This window comes from Panicum virgatum, chromosome 1N, assembly GCF_016808335.1.
Source record: "Panicum virgatum strain AP13 chromosome 1N, P.virgatum_v5, whole genome shotgun sequence".
NCBI lineage: Eukaryota > Viridiplantae > Streptophyta > Magnoliopsida > Poales > Poaceae > Panicum > Panicum virgatum.
Genome location: NC_053145.1, coordinates 35,774,387 through 35,792,423, shown reverse-complemented (window position 1 = coordinate 35,792,423; position 18,037 = coordinate 35,774,387). Strand labels below are relative to the sequence as shown.

The window sequence follows — 18,037 nt, the reverse complement described above, 5'->3', positions numbered from 1 at the left end:
GTTTCTTGTCACTGTTCGTGAGCTTGTGAGCGCAGGTGTTCGGCAATCGCCGGCGACGGGAACTCGCCGGGATTCCAACATTTGGTATCAAGAGCCGGGAGGAGGAGCCGAGGGAATCGATCGCGGCACGGTATCGCCGCTGGCATCGTGATCCAGCGATCCGTTGGGCGCTCATGTCGAGCAACGGAGAGAAGAAGGTGGAGACCCCTCCTGAGTCACCGAAGAAACCTAGCCAGGGTGACAGCGCCGGTGGTAGCGGTGACAAGGTGCGCATCGTACGGGAGATCGTTGGTGTCACACCGAATTGGCCGAAGCTCACCAAGACCAACTACACTCAGTGGGCATTGGTGATGGAGGTGAAGATGCAGGCTCGCAACCTATGGGAGGCGATCGAGCCCGGTGGCATCTCGTTCCAGGAGGACCGCATGGCGCTCGACGCGATCACCAGCGCCGTTCTGCCGGAGATGGTGGCGGCGCTGGCGGCGAAGGACACCGCGCTAGAGGCGTGGGACGCGGTGAGGGCCAGGCGCGTCGGCAGCGACCAAGTCCAGAAGACAGAGGCACAGCGTCTCCTCTGCTTGTTCGAGAACATCAAGTTCACCGCCAGTGAGAGAGTCGACGACTTCAAGATTCGTTTGCAGAATCTCGCCGACGAGCTCGAGACCATACGTGAGACGGTTTCACGGCGAAAGATGGTGGAGAAGCTCCTCCGAGTCGTCCCCAAGTCCTTGCGCCGGGTGGCCGTTGCGATCCAAGTCTCGGCGGACCTCGCCACGCTGACGCTGGAGGATGCCAGTGGGCGGCTACGCGCGGCGCAGGACGCCGACGCCGAGGACGACGAAGCGCCGCCATCATGCGCTGACGGCAAGCTGTACCTCACGCGGGAACAGTGGGAGGCGCAGGCGCGGCAGCAGAAGGGAGAGGGCACCTCCGCTGGATCGAACTCCGGCGCACGCCCGGGACGTGCGCGGCGCGCTCCGTCCGGCGGGGGCACGAACGCTGGGCCGGGCCAAAAGGTTGCGGTGGATCAATGCCGCCGGTGCAGGAAGATGAGCCATTGGGCCCGACAGTGTCCGACGAAGCCCAAGAACAAGGCGGCCCATGTGGCCCAGGCGGATGAGGAAGAGGGGACGCTAATGATGGCGATGGTGAGTTCGATCCAGATCTCCCCCACCTCTCGAGCGGCGCAGGTCAGCGCTCCGCCGTGGCAGCGAAGGGGCCGGAGGAGGGCGCTCTGCTGCAGCTGGTGGAAGGGAAGGTCCTCGCGCAGCTCGACAGGGATGGCCCCTCTAATGACGCCCTCTGGTACCTCGACACGGGCGCGACCAACCACATGTCCGGGTCGCGCGCCGTCTTCTCCGAGCTCGATGGCAACATCACCGGAATGGTGCGCTTCGGGGACGGCTCGGTGGTCAAGATCGAGGGGCGCGGGAGGGTGCTCTTCTCCTGCAAGAATGGCGAGCACCGGCAGCTCAACGGCGTCTACTACATCCCGCGACTCGACACCAACCTCATCAGTGTTGGGCAGTTGGACGAGGAAGACCATGATGGCCACATCAAGCATGGGGTGATGCGGATCCGCGACGAGCAGAGGCGTCTTCTCCCACCCGCGTGTACACCATCCGCCTCGACATCGCGCGCCCGATCTGTCTGGCGGCACGGCGGGCTGATGAGGTATGGCGCTGGCACCAGAGCTTCGGCCACATTGGCTTCCAGGCGCTGCAGAAGCTCCAGAACGGCGACATGGTTCGGGGGCTGCCGCACTTTGATCGCGTTGATCAGGTGTGCGACAGCTGTCTGGCCGGGAAGCAGAGGAGGAGCTCATTCCCGGCGCAGGCGCGGCGCCGAGCGGTGGACATCCTCGACCTGGTGCACGGCGACATCTGCGGGCCCATCACGCCGACGCCGCCGAGCGGAAACCGCTATTTCTTGCTGCTGGTAGATGACATGAGCCGGTACATGTGGCTCTGTCTTCTCTCAAGCAAGGACCAGACGCCGGCGGCCATCCAGCGATTCAAGGCAGCGGCGGAGGTGGAGTCGGGCCGCAAGCTCAAGGTGATGTGCACAGACTGGGGTGGAGAGTTCACCTTGGTAGAATTCAGGGCCTACTGCGCAGAGGAGGGCGTCCAGCGGCAGCTCACAGCCCCCTACTCTCCACAACAGAATGGGGTTGTGGAGCACCGCAACCAGACGGTGGTGGCATGGTGAGGAGCATGATGAAGGCGAAGGCGTTGCCGGCGATGTTCTGGGGCGAGGCTGTCAACATGGCGTACATCCTCAACATATCGCCCACACGCAACCTCGACGGCAAGACGCCTTATGAGGCCTGGCATGGCGAACGTCCAGCGGTGAGCTTCTTTCGCACTTTTGGTTGCATTGCTCATGTGCGGAACACGAAGCCGCATCTCAAGAAGCTGGAGGACCGGAGCACGCTGATGATCTTGGTCGGCTATGAAGCGGGATCCAAGGCGTACATGGTGTACAACCCTGTGGACGGGCGCGTCAGCGTGACGCGCGACGTCTTGTTCAATGAAGACGCCCAGTGGGATTGGGGCGTGGAAGCTGGAGGAGGCGATGGCGGCGGTGCGGAGGAGTTACCGTCGAGTACTCAGTCTTCACCGAGCAGGTCGTGGGGGGTGAGCCCGCGGGGGGAGCCCTGCGGTCGTGAAATCCCCGCCCACGGCCACGACGCCATCGACGCCGAGCGCGCCCACGATGTCGTCCCCGGAGACACCGAGCGCGGCGCACACACCGCTCGAGCCCGTCGAGTTCGCGACGCCGCCAAGCGACCTCGACGACGCACTGGACGCCGACCACGACGATGACGTCCCAGCGCGCTTCCGCAAGCTCGACAACGTGCTGGGTCCAGAGTCTCCGCCGGGGCGGCACCTCGTGTGCTCGACGGCGGGGAGCTGCTGTTCGCCTCAGCAGAAGAGCCGGCGTCGTTCAAGGAAGCGGAGCAGGAGGAGTGCTGGAGGCGTGCCATGGAGGCGGAGATGCAGTCGATCGAGGAGAACAAGACCTGGAGTCTTGTTGATCTTCCGCCCGGCCACAAGCCCATTGGCCTGAAGTGGGTGTTCAAGGTCAAGAGAGACGAGCACGGCGCGATTGTGAAGCACAAGGTGCGCCTGGTAGCCAAGGACTATGTTCAGCGCCCAGGTATTGATTTCACTGAAGTCTTTGCTCCAGTAGCTCGATTGCAATCTGTTCATGTGTTGTTGGCTGTGGCGGCACATGAGGGATGGGAGGTGCATCACATGGATGTGAAGAGCGCCTTCCTGAATGGAGAGCTACATGAGGAAGTGTATGTGGCGCAGCCTGCAGGATTTATAGTTGAAGGTGCAGAGCACAAGGTGCTGAAGCTTAAGAAGGCACTATATGGCTTGAGGCAGGCGCCCAGGGCCTGGAATGCCAAGTTGGACAGCACACTGCTGGCACTTGGTTTCCAGAAGAGTGAAGCAGAGCATGGTGTGTACATCCATGGCTCAGGAGAGGCAAGGCTCATAGTTGGAGTGTATGTGGATGATCTTATCATCACAAGGCGCTCTGGGATCAACAAGTTCAAGGCAGAGATGAAGAAGATGTTCAGTATGAGTGATTTGGGCCTACTGTCATACTATCTTGGCCTTGAGGTTCAGCAGACAGAGGAGGGAATAAGGATTGAGCAGGCAGCTTATGCAGCAAAGCTGGTAGAAAGGAGTGGCCTGTCTGATTGCAATGTTTGTGCAGTCCCTATGGAGTCAAGGCTGAAGTTGAGCAAGGAGAGTGAGAGCCCCCTGGTGGATGCCACGGAGTACAGAAGCCTGGTTGGAGGTCTTCGCTATCTGATGAACACACGGCCAGACATAACCTATGCAGTCAATTATGTGAGTAGATTCTTGGAGAAGCCAAAGGATGATCACTGAGCGGCTGTGAAACATCTGCTTAGATATGTGGCTGGAACACTTGATCTGGGTGTGTTCTACAGAAGAGGAAGGAGTGATGGTCACCAGCTGATTGGCTACAGTGATAGTGATTATGCTGGTGACATTGATGATAGGAAGAGCACTAGTGGTATGCTGTATTGTCTTGGTTCAAGTCCAATTACATGGAACTCAGGGAAGCAGAAGGTGGTGGCTTTATCATCTTGTGAGGCTGAGTACATAGCTGCAGCATATGATGCTTGTCAAGGAGTTTGGCTGGCTCGTTTGCTGAAAGATCTGGTTGGAGGCAAGCCTGGAGCGCCAATTCTCTAGGTAGACAACAAGTTTGCCATTGATCTTGCAAAGAACCCCGTCCACCATGAGAGGAGCAAGCATATAGAAACTAAATACCACTACATCAGGAGTGTGGAGGACGGGAAGATCAGTCTGGAGCAGATTCCTACCGGTGATCAGCTTGCAGACATTATGACGAATTCACTTGCTCGTGCCAAGTTCCAGGAGCTACGCGATCGAATTGGCGTCGTCAACATCAAGCTTCAGCATCAGGCTTAGGAGGAGAATGTTAGTGTTAATCTTGATGCTTGTGTGTGTTAGTGGTCAATAAGCCGGACTGTGTGCCAACGGCAGTGCGTGTGTGTAGGAGCTCAGTGCATGGCAGCATGCAGAACCGAGTCTTCAGGAGCTGCGTGGCGTGTTCGTTGAACGTGGGATGGCGCGTTCGGAGTGGCGGCATGCCGCGCATGTAGGGCAGCACTCTGCCACGATTAGGAGTTAGAGTTTGTAATTCCCTTTATATTCAGCAATCAAATGAGAAAAACGCTGCCAGTTTGCAGCACCAAAAACTTCTCTGTTCCTTGTCACTGTTCGTGAGCTTGTGAGCGCAGGTGTTCGGCAATCACCGGCGACGGGAACTCGCCGGGATTCCAACACCCTGCAGGTGGAGACCGAGATGTCCATCCGCCAACCCCCAGCGCTTCCTCTACGACTTCGGCCGATCCATGGTCAAGATGGGCAACATCCGCCCGCTCACCGGCGGATACCGGCTCCACCGGCCAGATCCGCAAGAACTGCTGCGTACGTGTGATCGTGTGGGCCGTTCCCCAGGGAGGTCGCCAGGGCCGGAGTAAAATTGATGTGCCCGTTTCAGGTTGGAAAGGGATTGCTCAAGGATGACAAGGCTCAGAAGCTCGCATTGCAGCACTGGCTCGAAGCGATGAGTGTTGATTGAACATCTTTCTGACCTTTTTATAATGAAATGATGACCTTGTACATTTCTGTTGGGAAGCTTGAAATCGCTAGAAGCAGAATGTCTCCGAATCAGTGCAGCAGCTGCTTTCTAGGTAGTTCAATAGGCAGATTTCCATCAGAGTTGGAGAAAAAGGAACAACTGAATCACTTAATCCCCTGAATATTTTGAGATTTTGTTTGAACAGATTGGTGGCTGGACTCAAGGGTACAAGGGTACCAGGGACTCTGAGTGATGCTAACAGGATCCAATCAGATGCAAGGTTTAATATCGGCAAGAAATAAGAAGCCACAACACACATCTGAAAGTAGACAGTACATGACAGTAGCTCATGCTCCCCATTCCAGCATTCAGATTTGAGTGAGGCATTGAGAACTGTATACATTGAAAAGAGCTGCCTGCACAAATGCATCTGATTCCAGATACAGAGTCAAATGCAGCATTCAGGTTTCTCCAGCAAGATAGATGAAATGCATGTTCAGAACTTGGTTGAGCACAAATGCATCTGATTCTAGACTATGTTCAGAACTTGCAGGCATTATAGCCAAAATCATTCAAATTATTCTCAGGCAATATATGCACTGAACACCATTCAAATCACAACTGCCAGCATTCATCAAACAAATAGCAATATAACCTGAACGCGTATTCCAGTAACATCATCAGACTGGCAATTGCCTCAAACTGGCAAGCCAAACATAGTGTTAAACACAACTCCATCGACCAATAACATCATCAGCTGTTTCTTGGAAGGGGTAGAGGTCGTCGGCCGAGGAGGCTTGCGGCTGCCGGAGATGGCGCGGGCCTGCGGCGCCAAGTTCGTGGAGCTCGCCCTGACGCCGGTAGCCTGCTGCAGGTGGCGTCTTTCCATGGCGGTGTCGAATCGGCCTTCGGCGACGGATGGCGGCGTAGTATCGGCCGGCGGAGCTGCTCGGACGGCCGGTGGAAGTAACAAAATAAAGTTCAGGTCATTGCCGAAGAACTACAAAGGCAGAATGTAATCTGATGGAAGTAACAAATAGGCAGTCTTACTAGCAGAAAAAGGAGATCATGTAATCTGTGAAGTATACTAGCAGAGTGGCCACTTGCTATGAAATAATCTTTGTGTTCATCTAATTTTGTTAAGTATTCTAGCAGAGTGGCCACTGTTCATGATTCCAGCTGTATCTTTGTGATGAGTTAGGCTTTGATGCACATGAGCACAGTATGGTGTTTTCCCCTGGGTAAAGATTTATGTTCTTTTCCAGGAATATATTTTGATTCAATCTGAAACAGAAAAGGGAGTATTTCCAGCGCATACTATTTTATCTGAATTCTGCTAGATGAAGCTGCTGCTTTTGCGATTGTGATTGAATTGACGATGGCAACAGGTTTGTAATCTATTAACAAGCTGAACAGAACTCCAATAGACAGAAAAACATTCATGCTATAGCCCCAACTATTCTGAATCCTAAATCTTGGGAGCAGATTTTTCTCTCAAAAATCTTGGGAGCAGTTTCAGTTCAAACTAATCACAAGTCAATCTCCTGGTGCTTGCCAACGAATGGAGGTGCTTCATTTGCCTTCAGTCCATAGAAATCACAAGTCAATCTCAGCACAAAAGTAGTATTGCAACTTGTATTAATCAGAGTACTGCAAGAAGAAGATGCTGCAGTAGAAGAGACGAGAGGGAAGAAGAAGAGGAGAAAGGAGACCTTTTTATGACGTCAAGCTCCCCGGCGAGCTCCTCCACCTGCTTCTGCACCTCGAGCGCGCGGGCCTCCGGCGACACTGGGTCACCGGGCTTCCACCCAGGCGGCGGCACCCAGAATGAGTCATCCACACCGGCCTCCCGCCGCGTGGCCGCCAGCTCGGCCGGCTTTACTCCTGTTTCTGGACCTCGACTTCCCCGCCTTGGCCACCAGGGTCTTGTCCTCGCGGCCGCTCTCTTGTGCCGCCGCGACGCCCTCCAGCCGCTTCCTCCTGTTGGCGCCGCCGCCGCTGATGCTCTCCTGGTCCTCGTCCCCGCGCCGAGCCGGAACTCCCCGGCGGCCCGTCCCCTCGACGGCGGCCGTGCCAGCGCCAGGAGCGGCAGGCGAGGCGTGGCGGTGGCGGCTGGGGTACTCGACGCGCCTCGTGGCGCCCCAGCCCACGCAGGTGCGCTGCAGGGCGAGGAGCAGGCCGGTGCCGCCCGAAGAAGGCGAGCGCCGCGCGGCGGGGGGCGACGGCGGCTCCAGGTCGAGGAGGCACGAGGTGCACGGCTCCGGCGAAGGTGAGCGTCGCGCGGCCGGGGCCGACGGCACCTGCTCCTCCGGCTGCTGCTGCTGGGAGAAGTCGTAGAGGCGGGGCGCGGGCGTCGGCGGCCGCGTCGCGGCCCAGGTCCCGGATGGCGGCGCAGGAAGCGCGACGCGGGGATGACCCCGCTGCTGTAGCAGGTGCTCATGGTGCGGCGACGCGACGCGGAGCAGTCACCACGGGGAGAGCCGCGGAGGGGACGGGGACGCGGAGCAATCAGGGTGGGCACAGTTGGCAGCCCAAAAAATGACAACTTATTTGCTCTTTTTGCTGAAGATTAATTTTTAATATCTACTGACTAAATTTTAATATGACAGTTTATTTGCTCTCCCTACCATTGCTCCGATGTGCGGTGGCAGACGGTGCCTGCGGCCGTGCAGCGGCCGCAGCCCAGATGCGTCCCTGCCGGCGACTGCAAGCAGGAAAATGAACGACCATATATCTCAAAAGTGACAGCATATATTTTTTTTTCCAAGGTGGACGCATTTGTTGCCCGCACCTTCGGGGCTTGCATATAAAAGAAACTAGAACATTAGGCGCACCATGCGTACCCTACTGTTTGAATAATCAGATGCAAGTAACCACTTCAAAATTAGATTGGCAATCGGCAAAAATTAAATTGATATTTCTACAGCTCAAGAATAGTTGGGTGCAAGTCTGGCTGATTCGAGTTAGGCAATTGGGGCATTTGTGTTTATATGACCTGAATTACTCTACTCGTTTAGGCATTCTAATATCTAAACCTTACTTGCCATCTGTAGTCACCCCACCTACAAATTATAACCGAGGCATAACTTGGCGGTTATGGCCAAACTACAGATTATACGGTAATAGGTAGGGGCGTCTGTGTCCTGTGCATTATCAAGTATACAGCTTATTGGCCCGGTAGATCCGTTTCTGCAGCATTGATGTTGAACCGTTGGTTCGAAAAGGTATTATATACTCCCTCCGTTCCAAATTAAGTATAGTTTTAAAAAAATTTAAACACATTACTCATCTAAAGAAATAATTTTGTTACCCCTAATTATTTCTAGCAATTGTGATTGAAAATCGTGTTATTTATATGTTTTTTAACCTTAGTATATGCATATGCATTGGAACTAGAAAAGTAGTATCTACTAAATATTTGGTTGGGTTTATGTGTTTTTCTATATAATGCTTTCTTGGTACTTAGTATTGCTTTAATTAGATGGACCTCATTACAAGATAAAACTACACTCTTTATAGAATAAAAATTGAATACTAAATTATATTTATTTTGAGCCACGTACAAAAACAAGGGATGGGGGCGTGTATTAGATGTGCTGGGGAGACCGTTGGTCCAGCCAGCTACATGCTAAAGCGGACATGCAAACAAAAATTCAAATAAAAAAGTACATAATTTTATCCAAATAAAATTCTGAGTGGACCGTTGTGATAATATGATCTTCAAACTAAATCGCACATATCACTATTTTGATGATCTTTTTCTCGGGACATTTGTTTTAAAATGTGGAACAATTTATTTTTCAAAAGTAGAACAATTGTTCTGCCTTCATAATAAAATTGTTCCAATATAAAATTATCCAAATATATTTAATTGTGGTCTTATTCTGAAGATCTTATTATAGGAGACATGATGATATGATCAGACTTTATTTTAATATTTGTGTTAAAAGATTAAAAATATTCCTTTTTCAAGTTGCAAGTGAATTTCCATCCTATTTTTTCTTTCTAGGATCACCAGCAGTCGAACCTTTGTTTCTTTGAGTTTTATCTCTAACATGCCCCAACTTACCTGGGACAAAAGGTTATGTTGTTGTTTTTATATAGTGTAAGTGCATCTAGACCTCTATTGGGTTTTGGTGAGTTGAATGACAACATGATTAAATAACTAAAGTTTTTGTTGAAGATATCATGGGCTGAGATTCATTGGTAAAAGAATTGTTGTCATTAGCTCATGGAATGAAGAATCAAATAAAAGGCAAATACTATTGAAAGTCAAGCATATTATGAAGAAAAAATAGAAATAAGTGTTCATGCTTTGATTAATTATGGTTTCTAATTATATCTTGGCATAATAAAGAGTTCTTTATCAAAAGGATCAATGGTTCATGATTGCAACGCAAGACAAAGATTGAAGATATGAGGGGCCGTTTAGTTCCCAAAAATTTTCACCCAAAAATTTTCACCTCCCCTTTAAACACATGTATGAAGTATTAAATATAATTAAATAACAAAACTAATTACACAGTTTGGATGTACATGACGAGACGAATCTTTTAAGCCTAATTAGTGCATAATTAGCCATAATTAGTACAGTAACCCACATGTGCTAATGCTGCGGTCAAAGGACTCAAAAGATTCGTCTCGTGGTTTCCAAGTGAGTTCTGAAATTAATTTTTTAATTAGTGTCCGAAAAACCCTCCCGACATCTGGTCAAACACACGACGAGACATCCAAATTTTTTTGCCTTTGCAGCTAAACGGCCCCTGAGAATGTGACAAGTGGAATTCATTTTGATGTGCAAGACTTAACTCAATAAGGTGAAGGTAAGTGGTGAAGAAACCAAATGAGATGACTAATGCGAGGGACTAAGCAAGCTTTGCTGAAGCGACGACTTACCATGTGCGAATTGCTAGAGTGAAGTGGCTAGTATCCGTTTTCGAAGTACCATATCTAAGCCTTATTGGGAGAAGCAATGCAATACATCAAATACATTTTGGATGATACAATGGAGTGGCTTAGAGCTTTAAGGATAGATTTGCAAACATGATGGAAATTCTAAATCAATAGTTCAAGTATGGATTTGCTCGAGAGAAGAAAGTGCAATGTTGGAGTCCTAAGGTTGACAAAATCAAAGTATGGGAAAGCTGAAGTGCTTCAAAGCTCAAGTGGATAATTTGTGATTTATATTTAATCTTGAGTATAGGTATGTCATACTATCAAGATGGATGCAACATTGGTTGTTTGACAAAGGTCAAAAGTGCTCATAGGTCACCCAAGTGAGTACTCTCAAGAGTGATGCAACATTGGTTACTTGATAAAGGTCAAATGTGCTCATAAGTATCCCAAGTGAGAATCTTGAGAGAAACACCTGAGAACTAACTCTAAGCTACTTTGATGATCAAATCTTAGTTTGGTGGACCAAGTGAAGCTTCTTAACTTGGGTTGGGGTTCTCTAGCCCTGACCGGTCTAACCGGTCCAGGATGCTTGTGCTGGTTTTGGGGATGGACCGGTCTGGAGGATCGGTCTGAGCGCTAACAGCTAGTTTCTTGAAAAGATCAGTCTGACCGATTTGAGGGACCGGTTTGCACTAATTGTTCAAACGGCTACTTCTCTAGAGTGGGGGTATTTATACCCCTTGGCCCTCTCTTTCGTGAGCTGCTGGTTCCCTGACATCTTTGAGCTTCTTGAAGCTAACTAGATTGCATCCTTTAGTTGGGTTGAGGGATTGAGTGTGTATGAGCTTTGTGAGAGCTCAAATTTGAGCTGCAGTGAGCAATCTCAATCTTGAGCATTCTTGGTTACGTCAAGGCAACTTGAGAAGCATTTGTTACTTTTGGAGGTCTGCCTCCCAATGGCTACGAGTCGCCGGCTAGCTCCCAACTGTGTGGTTGTGGTGAGCAGCGGCAAGTTTGTACGGGCGTGGTCTTGCCTCCTTGATGAAAAGGATCCAGATATGAAAGCGAGTAAAGGGTTAGAAAAAGACCCAAGTCGGAGGAAGTGAGTTGAAATAGACTCACGTTCCTAAAAGAGTTCCTCAATGAAGACTAAGATTTACTTTGGTGAATCTGAACTTCGGTCGAACAAATTCTTGTGCCTCTTTTTGTGGTTTGCCTCACTACTTGTGCTCTAGCTTCATATTTGTACTTCCACGTCGATCTACTTTGATGTATTGTTTCTGTGGGTGCAGATCTACTTTGATGTGTTGTTTCTGTGGGTGCAGGGATTTGAAATATACTTGATATCACCTGTAGGAGCACTACTCCAAGTTGTATTTGTGCTATAACTCGAGGAGGAGAAATAACTCTAATTTGGATAGGTTCTACACAAGACCGATCTGACCGGTCACCCCAACCAGTCTGGTCGGTTGTCTGTTGTGTACAGCATTTTTAGTGTTAGATCAGTCTGACCAATCTTCCTGGGCAGTCAGTGTACTTACATCTGGTTTCAAGTGTTATAATTTGCAGAATTTATCGTGACGTCTATTCACCCCATCTAGGCAACATCCGAGGTCCTTTCACGTAGAATCACCAGCAGTCGCATATGTGACAAGTACCGCCGGGGCAGCGGTATTGGCATACATATCTTTACCACAAGGAGCAAAATTCTTGTACTTTTAGCATTTGGGGTTCTGCAGTAATCGAAAATTTACAGAGAACCAGAGGTGCTAGTTCAAAATGATCAGTCAGGAAAAAAAAGACATACCCAGTGCCGTAGGCTCCCGCACCGTGCGGGGTCTGGGGAAGGTTATTAGCTGGAGGTATTTCCCACACACCGTGCAATGTGTAGAGGCCACCGCTCGAACCTGTGATCTCTCAGTTCACATGCGGCAAGCACTACCACTTGCACCCATAGTCACAAGATTCGGGGTCGATGGCGCGTTCCGCGACCGTGGGACGACGTCTCAAATCAAGGGACGGGATCGAGTAGGGTCAGTGTCCCATTTCTGCCTGGGTCATCGCTCCCCTGCAACAGGGACATCATGGATTGAATGGGCTATATTGAACAACGGGTTAGTGGAGAGGTGGTGGAGATAATGGAGGTTGCTTTTGCTGAGACATGGAAGGCAGCCGCCACGAGGATTAAGCCATCTCCAACAAATCTAAGAGCGCAGAATAGAAGAGGAGTTCATGGGCATTCGATTTTACATGTTCCTGGTGCAAGGGATGGCTCCCGGCTATTGATTTGTGGCCGCCGGCACTGAGTCGCCTGAGCAGAGAGAGGTGGCTGCGTGCATGACTGCCTGGGGACCGAGGCTGGCTAGGGTTACATTAGGTGGAGATGGGCAGTGGGCTACTGGGCTGGATGGGCCGGTCAGCAGGTGCACAGCCCAATTTACTGTTTCATATTCTTTTGCTTTTAATCCATTGTATTAATCATCTGATGGGCCTTCTTCATGGCTCATCGACCCGGGCCATCGACCCTAACTGATTGGGGTCCATCGTTCCGAAGTAACCCCTTCGATCCATGTTTTTAGACAGCTGCGTACCGTGACCCTCGACCCCGACCCGATCGACCCAGATTTTTGGTGACTATGCTTGCACCTATGTTGATCAGACACTATTCATTTCCAAAAGATTCTCAGGCACAGATCTTAAGCAGCAAATAGGTGCAACTAGAGCAGCAAGTACTCAATATTGATGCACGATTAGGACCAACAAACTTAGCAATGATTGAATGAAAGAATATATTTTCTCTGAAAATCGATCCAGTGTCCATCCACTCACCTCATCCCTAGATAGTGTGGGAAATTTACCTAATCTAATAATAAGCCCTCTCTCTCTCTCTCTCTCTCTCTCTCTCTCTCTCTCTCTCTCTCTCTCTCTCTCTCTCTCTCTCCCCCCCCCCCCCCCCCTGAAGTTCGAAGGAAAATGAGCTATGCAAATTCAGAACTGCCAAAGGCAATGAGAATGTATAGTGGAAGCAGAAATAGGTAACCAGATACTGCAAAGAAAGCAACTGCATAATCCAGTAGATTGGTACCACTTGGAAATTACCATTCAAATCGTCTCAATCATGAATCCGGTGGCACATTCTGTTTCTCATATGCCTTAGGGTTTTCTCTTCGCCGCAATTCAAAGCGGTCCCCATCAGCAGAGGGATCAGGGTGTCCAGGAGAACTAGTTGTTTCCATGCTCATCTCAGGGGATGTGTCAGTGTTGAGCTCCTCATCTTCTACAGTTTTTAATCCCGAATGCTCACTTTCTTCACTAGTGCTATACCCTTGGTTCGACAGCAGCATATCACCTTCACTCACCTTGGAATCTACTTCATCAATCGTCACTTCTGTCTGAGGGAGTCTCTGCTGGATAGGCACAGCATTGCTGACAGGCTGACCTGTCCTCTGTTCTTCTTTATAAGCAGCTAACTGAGTTCGGTATCGCTCCTTATCCTGTACACCTCTTTCTTGATATACCTGAAATACCAGTAAGAATAAGAAAAGACATATATAGCATGGCCCCTAGCTGCTGGTTCAGCATAGTGAATATTAATGATTTTGTCTACTCTTACAGCTTTATCTTCAGGACCTAGATTATTCCATCGTTCACCAATCATTTTACTGATCAGTCTGTCTTGTCCAGGATACTGTGGCTTAAGGATTCTGTGCTGATCCTGGAAGAAGAAATTATAGCCACTCCTGTTTGGTTTGGGGTGCCTGGGGTCTGTTGTACTTAACTTCTTCCTACGTCGCCTCCGAAGGCGACGTCCACCCTTCAGATCAGTGCTATTACTTGCAACAGGTGGTACTAGAGTTGGTCGAGCAGGTTCTTCAGTGCAATTATAGAGTATTGCTTTAGTTGATTTTGATCCCATAATAACAGTCACTATGTAACCATGTTCAAACTTGCCATCAATTATCACATCTACATCAACATTATCTGAAGCCGAAGCTGGATCTGAAACAGTTGAAGCAACAAGGTGTGAATGATATTATTGCAAACAGCTTTCCATAAGCATATCAAATTAGCAGAAAGCATTCAATCTGTTAAACTATCCAAATCGCAACAATGTTCTCCATAATTTATTTTCCATTCTGTTTGACAGCGTAAGGGATAGCATAATTTTATCAATCCTAAGTGGGTTATAGAACAATCTACATGTAAAATGTGCTCGACAAGAACTCATAAGCTAAGGTTTGATGAAGATTGAAATACCATGATCATATGAAGATGGTCACTATCTTGATAATTAACAGAAACTAACCTGAAGGAGATGCATTTGTGCCCCTTTTTCTTTTATGGGAGGCTTGGGCTTCAGTTTTTACATCAATGGACGAATTCGTTCTGGAATCTGCAGAGACAACAGGGGTATTTGTTAGGCGAGATTGCATCAGCTAATTAACAAGAATATACAACTCTGCCGTTCAAACAGACCTATTTCTTGCTGATACCAGCCTTGCACTCTAAAGAAATATAGCTGCTCAAAATGATATAATAGTGACATATAGTATTTCTTCAACATAAAAGAAGCATTCGTCGCAGTGGCAGGGAAAATAAATGATGCAGTCACTTCCCTCCATCTATTCTCTGCCTTCACCTGTGACAGAAACAAGATTCAGTTATTTATCCGCCAGTCTGAGTTTGGATGTTTGAAAATCAAGTCAACTAACAATGAGACAATGAAACACCACACTATTTGAACAAGCATATCTTCAACTTAGCTTTATTGACAATGATTATATTTGCCTTTTCATAACCACAAAACAACTAAGCTTGCTTAAAATGACAAAGCTGATATCCATTCCAGTCTAGTACGACAAACCAGCCACAGGGGCTATGTGAAGCGTTATTACAAGGCCAGGGTTCAAAAGATACTTTAAGGGCTTAAATGGAAACATGCGATACTCTAAGGGATTAATAAGGTGGACTTTTATACATATATAATAAGTTAGGTATTTATGATATGTTCTTGGGTTTCAAGGAAGGATCCGTTCCAGTCTAGCTACCTGTGCAAATGCAAGCTGGGTTCCTGTACTTTCTAACGAGTGGGTAATATAAGGAAATGAGGTAAAAAAAATCAACAACTAACAAATGGCAGAGTTCGGCTATTCAAACAAAAGCTTAATGACAATGTACATCATGAAAACTATTACTCTGCAGTTTGCACAGCACTACATGATTCTTGATATGAATACCTTCATTAAATTCACAAATACAACAGTTTGCATATTCATAAAAAGTTAATATGGGCCCACTGACCACTTTAGCAATTAGTGTATATAGTAAAAATAGTAACACGAGTTAGATATGCCCCTGAAGGATCTTACATAAATGTAGCAAACAAGCACAGCAAAGTTAATATATTGACCAGATAAACTACTTTGTTAAGGGAAATTAAAGTTTGAATCTACAGCATTCTATTCATTTCTTGCCTTATCAATACCACCCCGTGATGTGACCTCCTTATATAGCTGATGAAGATCCAAATCTTTCCCTCCGATAATTGGCACCCTTACAAAAAACAATAATGTTAGAAGCATGGCAAATAATAAAATTAGAAAAAAAACTAATGAACTTAGAACAAGTTACCAATACAGAAAATCATTAGATGACATAGTATTAACAGAGATAAATTTAAGTAACTTTGTCTAACATGCCAGTCAGATCTTTTATACAAATCAGCTGAAGTTCTTTGACAAAAGTACACTGGTTTTTATACACTAATAATAACTCAATTAAGCCAAATGTCAACTTCAAGTGAACAGTGACATAAAAACATTTAATAATCTAAAGCCATCATTTAGTCAAGCTCTTCAAAATAGAAAAGAAAGTTTGTCCCCAATATTTTGAGAAAGGAGGATTAATGAGAGAAACTCCGAGCTCTGTTTCGTGGTAGCACATAGTATTATATCTATTCATCTCCACAGATAATCCTGTTGATGCTAGGAACACAACAGTTATGTTTCCTTGCATAGTTGTGTGAAACAGCGGCCAGATACAAAGAATGGGCTAAAAGAGAACTTCGTTTCATTGCCTGGGTATCAAATTGGCAAGGCCATACATGTGAAAAGGACACTAAAGATCAAAGCCAAATACACCTTACATGGTTAGACTCTTGCAACTTGCAAGAACCTCACAAAACAAGCCAACAAGCAGCAACAAATCAGAAGACTGATCGATTCTTTTGCTGGGAAAAGACAGCCTGTTCAATATATCAGACAGCACTTTCATAACAAAAGGATGACTCTATTTTTTGAAAAAAAACACCAGAATTTCAGAGCCTGAGATATATTGCTACACCAGAAAATAAGAGGAAAAAACAAAAGAATGCATACACGACCTAAATCCAATACAGACGTCGACGAAACGAAAATATGACAAGTATAATTTCCCGAAATGGTCCCAAAGTAGAAGAACCATCTTTCATCCTCGATTGAAACAAAAATAATTCTAGATCCTACAAATGATTTGCCAAGAAACCATCTCAATCTAAAAGGGGAACGGGTATTAAGAGGCCACCAACGCTGCCCATCAAAAAGATCAATGGCTGCAATCCCCATCCCGTGTTGGCGGATTTGGGCCACACATAAATATTAAAGGGAACACAAGCACGGGTTGATTAGTCAAAACCGATGAAACTCGCAGGCATTTGCATCGCACATCACAAGGATCGCCACCGCTCCTCAAACTTATCTTTCCCCACCACGCATCTTTATCAAGTTGCAATTTTCGAGCATTGAATTCAAGAAATAAAAACAGCAACGAAGAATACTAAGGGTAACCGCACCGCCGCATCGGACGCAGGAGGAAACGCGGACAGGAAATTAAAATGCGGCGGCTGGATCGGCGGCCGGCGGCAGGGCTGAGTGCGGATGGGAAGTTGGAAGAAGGCGTACTTGAGCCTGGTGCCCATGTGCGCGTGCAGCCTCTCGAGCGCTGCCCTGAAGCGCGCGGCGTCGGCCACCACGTCCGCATGCTCAACCACCGGCGCCGGGTACGGCACGAACCGCCCCCTCCCGGCCTCCGCTGCCGCTGCCGCCGCCACCGGCGCCACCTCCTTCCCCTTCGCCGCCGCAGCAGCGTTGGCGACGGCCTTCTCCTCCGCCGCCGCCGGTGCCGGCGCGCTCATCTCCCCTGCACACACGCGACGGGACCGTCGTCATCGTCGCCCCGGCGGCAGAGACGCGTGGAGGAAGAGAGGGAGACGACGAGGTGGTGGTGGTGGCCGCCCGCCGCCTCCTCTCCCTCTCTCAAAGATATAATCTTTTTGTGAATCTGTAAAAGAAGAAAGGCGCCTTGCCATGTGGTAGTGGGAGAGTATGATCCATGCGCTTGCTTACCTTAACCTCGTCTTCTCCTCCTAAACAACCACAACTATGCCGCCGCGGCGAATATTTTGGTGCTCCAACTTTAGGTTTTGGCCGGAAGGAGGGATTACTGTGAGGTTAACGATCTCTTAAAAAATTATACACCTCCTACTATACTTGGGAACGGATCGGTAGAGAGAGAAAAGGATGAGAGAGAGAGATAACGTTATAACCTAAGGTTGTTGTGGGGTGGAGGCAGAGAGCCATATGTGTTACCGTCAAATAAAGGGGAGATAAAGATGGATGGATGCAAATTTATATCGGGATGAGTCTGCTAGTAATAATAGACACCCATAGATATGGAAAATATATCAACGGTTTTCCTTAGCTTCAAAAGAAAACAAGTAATAAATAGACGAGAGGGACGAGTACGAGCCTGGATGTATATATAGAGTGCTCGAAATTATATATTGTAATATTATTAATTAATGCTTCGAAAGGTGTGGCGCAATGCATCTTCAAAGGTTAACACTTGAATTATAGTGAACTATGATTTTTTTTCTAGTATGATGCTTTCTAATAGCGAAATGGCTATTTAAGTTATACAAGACCACTATAGTACCTTCAGTTTACAAATTACA

General features: G+C 48.1%; 1 protein-coding gene across 1 annotated transcript; it reads right to left on the bottom strand.

Annotated features, from left to right (window-relative positions):
• Positions 1–13,034: 13,034 nt before the first annotated feature.
• LOC120655705 (high mobility group B protein 15-like) lies at positions 13,035–17,707 on the bottom strand. The gene is made up of 7 exons (XM_039933664.1): positions 17,430–17,707; positions 16,986–17,223; positions 15,522–15,600; positions 14,524–14,686; positions 14,354–14,440; positions 13,661–14,046; positions 13,035–13,565 (listed from the first exon to the last, which is right to left on the bottom strand). Exons 2-7 carry the CDS (start codon positions 17,216–17,218, stop codon positions 13,164–13,166), a joined length of 1,350 nt encoding a protein of 449 aa, XP_039789598.1. The 5' UTR covers positions 17,219–17,223; positions 17,430–17,707; the 3' UTR covers positions 13,035–13,163.
• Positions 17,708–18,037: the final 330 nt, after the last annotated feature.

Coding starts and splice junctions, on each gene's coding strand:
- LOC120655705 (XM_039933664.1), bottom strand. CDS start 17,218: ATGAGCGCGCCGGCACCGGCGGCGGCGGAGGAGAAGGCCGTCGCCAAC. Junction 14,441..14,523: donor CTGGTATCAGCAAGAAATAG/GTCTGTTTGAAC, acceptor TTGTCTCTGCAG/ATTCCAGAACGAATTCGTCC. Junction 14,047..14,353: donor CACAAATGCATCTCCTTCAG/GTTAGTTTCTGT, acceptor CAACTGTTTCAG/ATCCAGCTTCGGCTTCAGAT.